Here is a 12,112-nt window from a genome sequence, read left to right as displayed (position 1 = left end):
CTGCTTATTCTAAATTAGCAGTACCCTAACAGCCTTTGTCGTAGTAGAAAATTAAAATGTCAATTGGTTCACCTGTATATTTACAGTTAACGTCTCCCATGATTTAAGGGGTTTTTTTTTTCAGGATCTCTTTATATTTTTGACAGAATTGAAAACTTAGCAATAGGACTACCAGTTTATTAGTCGTTATTACAACAACAGCCGTATTCTTTAAGGAGAAACATGGCAAAGAAATCGAAAACATGCTTGCATGTGTGGATGTAAGTTGTACGCTAGTCACTGAATTTGGTGCATCATTTTCGACTTTAAAACGAAAAATAAGACTTTTTTTAAAAAAATAAACACTATAGAAAGAATGTTGTAATACAATATTTTAATAATTTATGGAAGATAATTCCATTAAAAATAAGAAAATAAAAGAAGAGGACTTTTCCTTTACAGTTAAAATATTTTAATTTAAATCCTTTCCAGTAAAAGAAATAGTTTTGGATCATTAAAATAAGCACGTTTTAAAAAATGCTTTAGGAAAAGACAGTAACAAAGCAAACAAAGAGAATAAAAGGCACAATCATGATAACATAGAAAAGTTAATTTCCTTTTCGAAAATAAATTACATTTATCTTTAATTTTTGATTTTATTCTTGAGCTTGGTTAAGGTAAGCCTTGGATTTTGGTTTTCTTTAAACAATTGCTACAGTGCTCTTAACATTTGTAGAAACTTCGAACAAACTTCATATTATGCAGAAAATTCCAAGGTCTTGAATTACCTAAAGCTAAAAATGTGCATGAAATATCTATCTTCCATATTATCAAATTTATATAAAAAATGAGCTAAAAATTGGAATACAAAATAACAAAATTAAATTTTTGAAAAATCGCTCTGAGGTGCACACTCCTATGCTACAAAGAATATTTTTGCCAAATTGCATGAAAATCAAATGAATGGTCTAGGCGCTATGCACATCACAGAGGTGCAGAGATCCAAACTTTCAGCTTTATTATTAGTAAAGAGAAAGAATACTATAATACCTGTAAGACATATCGTCGCCTCAGAACAACAGTAAGATATCTTAGTGTTATTTCTGGGATTAAATACCTTACTGTTGCTCTGAGGTGACGATATATGATGCTATGTTCACAAGTTGGTTTTGTCGTTCAAATTAATAGTGTATAGTTTAAGGATGAAATTGTTTCTTCTAAATAGTGAAACTTTAATGATGGCCCACTATTGATCGAATTAATTTACATGCTTCAATGAAATAGCCATGTAAACTAACTTTGGTATTGAGGCAAGAAAGAGCATTAAATTCAGATTTTAAAGAGATAATGACTAAGTTCTGTCCAATCTTTGAGATGTGTCACTATTGTTACCATTTAGAGAAATTTTCTTGTATAGTAAATGATAGACTTGTACCATATAACAGGGTTGCCAACTTTGGAGAAAAAATTTGAAAAGAATTTGTGGCGATTTCGAAGAGCATTTTGAAATTTTGCGGAGCAGCTTGATATTTTGTAAAAAAATTAATTTTAAAAATGTAATTTAATAAACTTCTTATCTAAAATTGTTTTTGAGCTTTAATAATCATTTTAAGCACTAGCTTAAGAATAATTATTCTTAAATCAATAACACTTTTAACCCTATAACATTAAATGCTATGTCATGCTTTGAGTATAAGGGTTTAACTTTCATATCTACGTACCTAATAAACTGGCAAAATATCATAAAAATAAATTTCATTTTATTAAAATCTTTGGTAAGACTGGTCAGAATAAAGAACAAATGGAAAATGTGGAGCAAAATAACTTCTTTGAGGAGCTGCGGAGTTTCGCTATTTTTGCGGAAAAACTCCGCAACATGCAGAGCAGTTGGCAACCCTGCATATAATAATTATTATTTATCATCTAGATCAGATATGTATTAAATGTCTCGACAGACGAATTCATTTTGCAGTGAAAAACAGCAATCAGTCTCAAAAATTTAGTCAAACATATTTTCAAGCATTGCACAAAAATTTAGCACGGCAATAAACAGGGGAAAAAAATTCGAATTTTTACATTTGAATATTTTGTTATTTTTGAAATATACAATGTAAAACAGTCAAAATTTTTAAGATAAAAATTGTACACATTGCTTCTTTCCTTACTAGCTTTTTTCATACAAAGAAAGTTGTTTTTTGTTGAATTATAACCATTATCCTCTTAACAGTTGTGATAATGCATATCACATTTTTTTACCCATTTACATTTTTCCCATGTTTTCGGTCATTTTAATCGTTTTCTTCCCCCATTTTGTTGTTTTTTTATTTTCTTGTGCATTCCACGTTTTCCCCGCGTTCCCCCGTTAAATTTCGCACACTTTACGATATCAAAATATGACTTATTCACTTTTCCCATCGTTTAACTTTTTGTCAATTTTTCAAGCGTCGATCCAATTTTTTGCATCTTCTTGTCGGCCATTAAAATGGCGTAGCGTCCCCTTCCCTTCGTTGTTTGGGCGCCAAACGCACTCATTGGTTCCCGCGCATCACCGCGTACCCGGATCTGATCGCTCATTTGCTGATTCATTTTTCCACCCCACTTCACTCTACTTGCTGCTCTCTGTCCGCTCGGTCGCATTTTCTGGGGCTCCGGTTTTTGCTCTACGATGGCGATAATGATGCATCGGTGCACGGCGTCTGTGGACGGCCGTTGCTCGCCGCGAAATTGTTAAGACCTCAACATGAGGTGAACGTTTTATTTTTTTCATATATGTTTACAATATAATAATCAAGACCGTTACTTCGTCGCAGCCGATGATGAGAGCGTAGGTGATCCATCACATGTCTGAATGATGGCGTCCGATGGCGGCACGCAGAGTGCACCTGAATCGTCCCCTTAATGTAACTACTTTTTCGATAATCAAATGAGCATGAGGTGACGGCATGGATCCGCAATTACCTTGAAAGTACCTCGATTCCTTTTTAAGCGTGCGACGAGCTCAACATTGTCACCATGGAGATTACAACCAGCGCCATTTTTTTGCCTCAACGTACATTGGCCTTCAACGGAAATCGTCAACAATAAGTCATCCCTGAATTACACCCCACCATAATGAACTGTCCGTCCTCCGTACATTACAATTAAATACTTCACCACCCTCCGCGTGAACTCTACGTTTTTTTTGACCGTTAACGAACTTTGCAACCCCTGCCAGCTCCGCCCTTTTTTTTTGAACTCTCAAGTCTGGATTCCTCGCATTTGTTTTTTTACTATGTGAAATGTTCTGGTGATCACCATGCCTAGTGCCTGTCTTCATGTCTGTTTGGAAGTAACGTAGAATAAAGAATGTGTGGTAATTAATTTTGTGTTTTCTATCGTCAACAAACACCACCCCCGGGTAAGTCTCTTTTAAATTTTTGTTCTTGGGCATTCAAGGCAGTCGTTGGTCTGAGGTTATGCGCGGCAGCGATGCTTCCACTTCCACGGCCTAAAATCGATATTTTTTGGTTTTCGTATAATTTGACAAAATTAATCGCGCGCATCATGACAAAATGGCGCCGTTTTTGACCAGGTCTTGAATGCCTTTTTTTTTCTGAAGTTGAATGCATATGCACTTTTGTTGTTTTTTTCATATGGCTTTTTGTATTTCTGTGATGTTAATGGGGGGATATATTAATTTTATATTTTTAATTTAGTTCAAAAATTTGATGTCAATTTTTATTTTATTAGTTGCATTTATTCTCATGTGTGCATGTGCTTTCAACAATGTTTGCATTTAAAATTTTTTGTTTCTCATGATTGCACCGTGTGAATTAAGTGAAAATTATATTAGATGCTCATTGATTTTTGTGCTAAAGTAAAAGACGGCACATTTGTTGCCATGTCAACTGGTAGTACTCAAACCGACCCACCCCAAGGTGTGAATATGGCCAATGAGTCACCTCAAGGTGCTGTGGCGAGTAGGAATTTTAACTTCCCCATTCCCTCATATTCAGGCGAGCCAGAAACTGTTGAATTTTTTATATCACAAATTAAGGACTTGCAGAATTTAAACGGTTGGGATGATCCCACGACTCTTATGTTTTTAAAGTCAAAACTTTCTGGCTCTGCCTTGTATTTTTTTGCGACCAATCCCAGTTGCTTGGAGTCTATGACTTTTAACCAGGCTTGTGACAAATTGCGTGCATTTTTCAAAATGCATACCCCTTCTTCTGTGTCCCTTTCAGAATTTCAAAATATCAAATTTGAAACTCATGAGAGTATTCAGAGTTTAGCACATCGTGTTGAACGTGCTGCTCACTCAGCATATCCTTTTATTACGGATAGTGCTGCCCTCACCCAAATAAAATCTTACCAATTTTTGGCGGCTTTACCATTGAATATCAAGGACAAACTACTTGATGTCGACACGTCAAAGTTTACCGATTTAGTCGACAAGGCTAATAAGTTACACTGTTTACATGTAACAGGCCAACCAAAATTGACAAATGCTATGACTAGTGCTCAAGTGCAAATAGATGCCTTGGCCGAAAATTTACGATCTTTAACAACATGTGTCACTAAATTAATGTCAAATTGTCGTCTTTGTGGGGAAAGTCCACACCCACTTGTTGAATGTCCTTTGTACATTCGCGTCTCTTCCGTTAATGAGAAAACTGTTTTGCCCAAACCCCAGCAAAAAGCCTCTCCAAATTCTAATAACACTTTTTGTGTATTTTGTGGTAGAACAAACCACTTAATGATTAATTGCCGGATTTACAATGGGGGTCAACCCCTTAACAATTTCTCAAATCAAGGTCAAAATAGGCCTCAAACTCAAAATTTTTTTGCCCCTCGTATTCCATTTAGGCCACGAGGTAACTTTAATTTCCCCAACCAGTTTGTTCCACCCCAACATTTTCTGTCGCAAAACAGATTTTCATCGCCGGAAGTAAGACTTAATACTCCAACACAAAATGGAGACAATTTAAACTGGCGAGGGGGTCATCCATGAGGGACGGCTTGGCCTCGGTAACTGATTTCTCATCTCTGGTCCCTCAAAATATTAGTGTACAGGAGACTGAATCTGTTCAATGTAAGAAACATAATACATATCCAGATTTACATACCTTTTTAAATAGCTCCATTGGTAAAGATACTATTGGGGAATTTTTGTCGAAATTTTCAAAGCCTGATGAGTCTCAATGCAAACAATCCGAATCCATTTTTAATGTTCATTCTGATAACAAGGTTAGCGACTTACCTATACTTAATATTTCAATTGGTCATGAGATATTCCCAATGCTTTTGGATTCAGGATCTTCGGTCAGCTTATTTTCAAAAGCTGTTTTCGAACAGATAAAATCTTTGACAAAATGCAGATTTCTCTCACGCACTGTCACAATCAGGACGGTAAATTCTAATTTATCATTTCCTGCGTGCGCTGAGGTTTCATTTAAAATTGGTAAAAATTTCTTTAAGCACCCATTTTTTGTTGCTGATTTTGCACCTTCCTCTTTTTATGGGATATTAGGTTATGATTTTTTAACCCGTTTCAATGTGTTAATTGACACTAAGACCGGCAGTGCCACTTTTGATAATTTTAAAGCTCCTTTAATGCCTCAAACTGACATCTCACAACATTTGGCCAAAATTAATTCTCTGCATAGTGACAAGGCTTTTTCTGTTGCTCTTAAAAACAAATTAATTATCCAACCGGGGGAAACTGCCATTGCTAATTTTTCGTTATCTGACATACCGGTCAAATCATCTGAAATTTATTTTATTCCTACCGTTAATGACATAACTTGTGAAATTCATCCCGCTGTGCACTTAGTCGAGAAACATAATTTCTCCTCTATTATCAGAAATATTGGTAACAATCCTCTTCATTTAAATAAAGGTATGGTAATGGGTCATGTCACTGAACAGTTTGAAATTTTAAATGATTCTTTGAATGAAACTACATGCTCAAGCAATCAATCCCAATTTTGTCACCAAATTATTGCATCAGACGAAGTATTAAAAATCAGGAAAGAGGAACTTAGTCCTTCAGATTTTAAATTAGATCACTTAAATACTTCACAACAAGATATTTTATTAAACATTTTGATGAAAAATTTTTCTGTGTTTAGTAAATCTGTCAAAGCTTTAGGGTGTTCTGACATTGTCACTCCTTCAGTCATTTTGCGTAACAATAATCCAATTAAGGCCTTACCTTTTGAAATTCCTCAGGCGTTAAAAGGACAGGTTCAGGAAGAATTGGATGAATTAATTGAGGCTGGAATTATTTCTAGAAATGTGAGCCACTATGCGAGTCCGATGATAATGGTACGTAAGAAATCTGGGCCTAATGAACCACCTAAGTACCGTATGGCATTAGATTTAAGATTATTAAATTCCGTCATCGAAAGTTCCACATACCCACTTCCCAAAATTTCTACGTTAATCAATGCCGTCTCATCCTATAAGTACTATACCGTTTTAGATCTGCATTCGGCCTATTGGCAAATTCTCCTTCCCAATCATCTCCAAGATATTGTGACTTTCTCGACCGAATTTGGCTCTTTTGCTCATAACCGTTTGCCCTTTGGCCTTAAGGTAAGTAGCAACATTTTCCAATCTGCCGTGGATCAGTTAATTGATGAGTTAAAATTGCTAGGAATTCACGGAATTCATGCATTTCAAGACGACTTTTTGGTTTGTGCCGAAAACTTTGACCAGATGGTATCTAAGCTCGAGGCTGTCTTTTCTGTTCTCTCCAAACATAATCTAACTTTATCGCCATCTAAATGTGTTTTTTTCCAGACCGAAATTGATTATTTGGGATTTCATATATCACACAACTGTATTCAACCTATTACTTCTAATATTGCCAAAATTACCAAATTTGCCCCACCTCGCACTGTGCGACAGGTCAAGAAATTCTTGGGGTTATGTGGATTTTATAGGCATTTAATTCACAAGTATGCTGAACGCACCCATGTTTTGACACATTTAACCGCAAAAAAGTAAACCTTTTGAATGGAATGATGTTCACCAAAAAGCTTTTGATGATCTCCAGTCTACCTTTTTTAAGCAGCCTTTTGTGGTTCTTCCAAATTGGAATGATGTTTTCTATTTAAATACAGATGCTTCACTTCAGGGAATTGCTGCTGTGTTGATGCAAAAGAGAGATGGTATTCTAAAACCCGTGTCTTATTTTAGTAAAGCTTTGTCAAAGTCTGAACGTAATTATCCTCCAATTAAACTCGAGTTGTATGCTATATATAAAGGAATGACAGCATTCAAGACATACCTCTTTAATAGAAGATTTATTCTCATGTCTGACAGTAAGCCCTTAGAGCGTTACAGCAATGTAACCTCGCCAGCTGATGTTGTTACTCGTTGGTTGTTAGAAATTGGTCAATATTCCTATACTTTTTCATATATCCCTGGCCCTCAGAATATTTTAGCAGATTTCTGTTCGCGGAGCCCTGACCCCAATTTACATGAATCAGCTCTTCAACCCAATGCGGATAAGGAGTTGATCCTTCCCTTCACTGATATTTCCACCCCTGACAATATGCAGTGTGATATACCCTCTAATACTCCTTGTGTTGAATCCACTAATGTGGTTAATTATTTGAGACCGCACCCTACTTCCCTATGTGAACCTCAGTCAGGTCATAATTTAAGCTCTCATTCATTTGTGTGTGCCCAAACTGATGCACATAATGAAATATCTATTAAAACCTTTTTACGTGAGCAACTTAATGATCCGTACATTAAAGAAGCTGTTTCCTTTTTGCAAAAGCCTAATCTGCATCATGCTCACAAGCTTAAGGATTTTTTCATTTGTCCAACTACAAACCTATTAATGCATGTTCGCAACAAAACTTGTTTACCTACTATTGTTGTTCCCGACACATTGAAAGCTAAAGTTTTGCAAATTTGTCACATTTCTCACACCGGAATAAAGAAAACGTATGAGGTAGTTGTTAGTAAATATTTTTGGTTAGGAATGTATCGGGATGTGTCGAATTTTGTTTTATCATGTGATTTTTGTATTCGACTGAAGCCCTATTCCATTAAACCCGCCCCATTGCAAAATATTTGGATTCCGAGGAGACCTGGTGAGTTCTGTTCAATCGACCTGGTAGGTCCAATTCGCCAATATGGATATATTTTGACGGTTACTGATCATTTTTCTCGTCACGTTGTCCTTTATCCTTGTAAAAATATTACTGCCAACACAATAGTTAAGCACATGTTGAATTACATTTCTCTATATGGTAGAATGTCGTATCTTCTGTCAGATTTAGGCCGTCAGTTTGACAGTGATGTATTTCACTCTCTGAACAAGGCCTTAGGTGTTACAATTCAGCATTCTTCTCGTGCTCATCCCCAGTCCAATTCGATTTCTGAGAGAATTAATAGTCAAATCAAGTCTAGTTTACTGTCTTTACTCGAGCAGAATGTGTCTTTAGAAGTTGCTGTTATGGTTCACATGTCTATATATAATGGGACAACTCATTCATCTACTGGTTTCACTCCTAACATGTTGCACTTGGGAAGGGAACTATCCTTGTTTTTTGACACTTTTGATAATGACGTGCAACCTCGATTTCTTAACACCTCACATTATATACAAAATGTTCTGCAGGATCTTCGCCTAATCTATGAGGAGGCGTACTCTTCTTTACAACTCAAACAGATCAATCAAAACAATAGGCAATTGCCTGCTTCTCACAGTCGAAATTTTAAACAAAATGATATTGTATACATGAAGTCGGCTGACACTTTTAAACCTAGATTTGATGGTCCTTATACTGTAGTAAGCAAAGTAGGGGATGTAAATTGTAAAATTAAACTCTTAGGTGATGACTCCGCGCAACCTTTTGTAATTCATGTCAATCGTTTACGTTTAGCCCCACCTCGCAAAAGCAATTTAATGTCTGTTAACACAGATAACAATGTGTCCCACCAACCTCAGCATCCCAGTCAACAAACCCGTTACTTTCTCCGTAGTTGTAAGTAATTTAATCATAGGGTGTGCCACTTGCTGTTATGTACGGGCAGTCGTGCTGGTCGTGATTGTAATTCCGGAATCCGTATCATTTTGCTTGTGATTCTCTCTATGTCTTTTATGAACGTAATTTTTTTCTCCCCTATGTTTGTTTTCATTGAGGGGCACAGTGATGAGAATGTATTGTTAATACACGGCAAGTCGATCTCATTTTTTCTATTTTTGGAAATGTATTTTTATATTTTTTTTTTTATTTTTACGTATGACAGGACGCTGTCATATTTTTGCTGTTGGTACCAACATATGTATGTCAACATGAACGTAACAATTTTTCCTCCACAAGATAATGTCAATCTCTCGATTATGTCCTAATATCTACAACCGGTTTTCCTTATTATGTCTTACTCTTCATGCTTATGAATTTGTCCGTCTCAATATTTGTGTGTCTTCAACAAAAAAAAAATTTTTTTTTCAAATACAAATTTAGTACTGTGTGTGCGCCTGGTAATCTGGTGCACTACGCTGTTGAACTCTTTAGCAATATGAACTGTTTACAAAAAAAAAAAAATTTTCTACTAGAAATTTTTACTCATGTTACCCTAATGTGTAACACTTGACGTAGATAGTCCAGATAATGATTCTAATGTCTTTTTTGCATTAATGTGTTTCTGTATAATTTAATGCATATTGTGAATGGTCATATTTGAGGGTTATTGCATTTTTTTGTATTCATACCTTCTACATGTGTTGGGTAGTTGTGAACTTTTTTTGAATGTTTATATTTTTAACTCTTGGTATGCTATGTGTTGTTCACGTAATTACAACTGTGTGTATTTTTTTGTCCTTTTGGTTGGTCGTGTGTGGCAAATTGTTTTGTGAGCAGGGTGCAATCATGACATGCAAAAAGAAAATGCAAACAGTTCATTTTCTTTGACTTACCCATTTTCTACCTTGACGATAGTATAAAACTGTATCCCATGTTTTTTTTTTGGATGTTACAACTCTTTATGCATTTGAATATATATGATGTATGAATTTGTTGTGTAAAGTTTCGGTAAATTGGAGCTGGACTTAAAATTTTCTTTTTTTTTTCTCTTTTTTTTTCTTTTGCTTTGCCAGTGTATGTGATAATGCATATCACATTTTTTTACCCATTTACATTTTTCCCATGTTTTCGGTCATTTTAATCGTTTTCTTCCCCCATTTTGTTGTTTTTTTATTTTCTTGTGCATTCCACGTTTTCCCCGCGTTCCCCCGTTAAATTTCGCACACTTTACGATATCAAAATATGACTTATTCACTTTTCCCATCGTTTAACTTTTTGTCAATTTTTCAAGTGTCGATCCAATTTTTTGCATCTTCTTGTCGGCCATTAAAATGGCGTAGCGTCCCCTTCCCTTCGTTGTTTGGGCGCCAAACGCACTCATTGGTTCCCGCGCATCACCGCGTACCCGGATCTGATCGCTCATTTGCTGATTCATTTTTCCACCCCACTTCACTCTACTTGCTGCTCTCTGTCCGCTCGGTCGCATTTTCTGGGGCTCCGGTTTTTGTTCTACGATGGCGATAATGATGCATCGGTGCACGGCGTCTGTGGACGGCCGTTGCTCGCCGCGAAATTGTTAAGACCTCAACATGAGGTGAACGTTTTATTTTTTTCATATATGTTTACAATATAATAATCAAGACCGTTACTTCGTCGCAGCCGATGATGAGAGCGTAGGTGATCCATCACATGTCTGAATGATGGCGTCCGATGGCGGCACGCAGAGTGCACCTGAATCGTCCCCTTAATGTAACTACTTTTTCGATAATCAAATGAGCATGAGGTGACGGCATGGATCCGCAATTACCTTGAAAGTACCTCGATTCCTTTTTAAGCGTGCGACGAGCTCAACATTGTCACCATGGAGATTACAACCAGCGCCATTTTTTTGCCTCAACGTACATTGGCCTTCAACGGAAATCGTCAACAATAAGTCATCCCTGAATTACACCCCACCATAATGAACTGTCCGTCCTCCGTACATTACAATTAAATACTTCACCACCCTCCGCGTGAACTCTACGTTTTTTTTGACCGTTAACGAACTTTGCAACCCCTGCCAGCTCCGCCCTTTTTTTTTGAACTCTCAAGTCTGGATTCCTCGCATTTGTTTTTTTACTATGTGAAATGTTCTGGTGATCACCATGCCTAGTGCCTGTCTTCATGTCTGCTTGGAAGTAACGTAGAATAAAGAATGTGTGGTAATTAATTTTGTGTTTTCTATCGTCAACAAACACCACCCCCGGGTAAGTCTCTTTTAAATTTTTGTTCTTGGGCATTCAAGGCAGTCGTTGGTCTGAGGTTATGCGCGGCAGCGATGCTTCCACTTCCACGGCCTAAAATCGATATTTTTTGGTTTTCGTATAATTTGACAAAATTAATCGCGCGCATCATGACAACAGTATTCATATATTTCACTCCTCTAAAAAATTACAAGGAGTATTTTCATATCATGAAAGAATCGTAGTTATATCTCTGATCTAGATAATCTTTGACAGGTAACTTTTTGATGAAAAAAAAAATGTGATAGTGAATTTGGGTGGAAAAAAGGTTATAAACAGCCTAAAATAATGTAATTTGCACACACCTGCTTTTGGATCCTGTTCAGGTAATATTATGGCTAAGCGTTTTGAAGAACCAGCATTAAAACGTTTAGCACATGAAGTAGAACAAAATCGTTTCGACCTTTTGAATTTTGCTTTGGGTCCAAGCTTTCCACAAAACTCACATTTCGCAAGTTCCACGGGTCCACCTCGAATTTTTGGAATCTTTTCTTTTTTCTTTGGCATGCTTGACATATCTGGAAAGATTTTTTAAAAAATAAGTACTGCTTCAATTTAAAGTAAAAATCAAAGCTTTGAAACATTTCAAAGGTTAATCAAACTCATAAGGGTACCTTAAAGAAGCTGGAGAGTTAATGTATCATTTTCGAAATTAAGTAGATTAATCAAAGTTTATAAGTATTTATGCATAGGGGAAAGTCAGGTAGCCTCGGCCACTGTAGGTTCTAGGCAACCACGCACACATCGATAAAAAGTGCACACATCAAAATGTTCACAATGCCGCCTAGTTGAATATTTGCCGCAGTAGTGACATAATCG

The 12,112-nt window shown here is 36.3% G+C and overlaps 1 protein-coding gene across 1 annotated transcript in view; it reads right to left on the bottom strand.

Moving 5' to 3' along the window:
* LOC129226858 (polyhomeotic-like protein 2) overlaps positions 1-12,112 on the bottom strand; it is a 61,040-nt gene that overhangs the window by 7,703 nt on the left and 41,225 nt on the right. Inside the window, exon 11 of the mRNA XM_054861487.1 lies at positions 11,599-11,811. Coding sequence (XP_054717462.1) covers positions 11,599-11,811 — 213 coding nt within the window. The remainder of the gene's footprint in view (positions 1-11,598; positions 11,812-12,112) is intronic.

This window comes from Uloborus diversus, chromosome 7 (genome assembly GCF_026930045.1).
Source record: "Uloborus diversus isolate 005 chromosome 7, Udiv.v.3.1, whole genome shotgun sequence".
NCBI classification, from domain to species: Eukaryota; Metazoa; Arthropoda; class Arachnida; order Araneae; family Uloboridae; genus Uloborus; species Uloborus diversus.
Note: the sequence above shows the minus strand (reverse complement) of the source record. Positions and strands in the feature narration are given on the sequence as shown.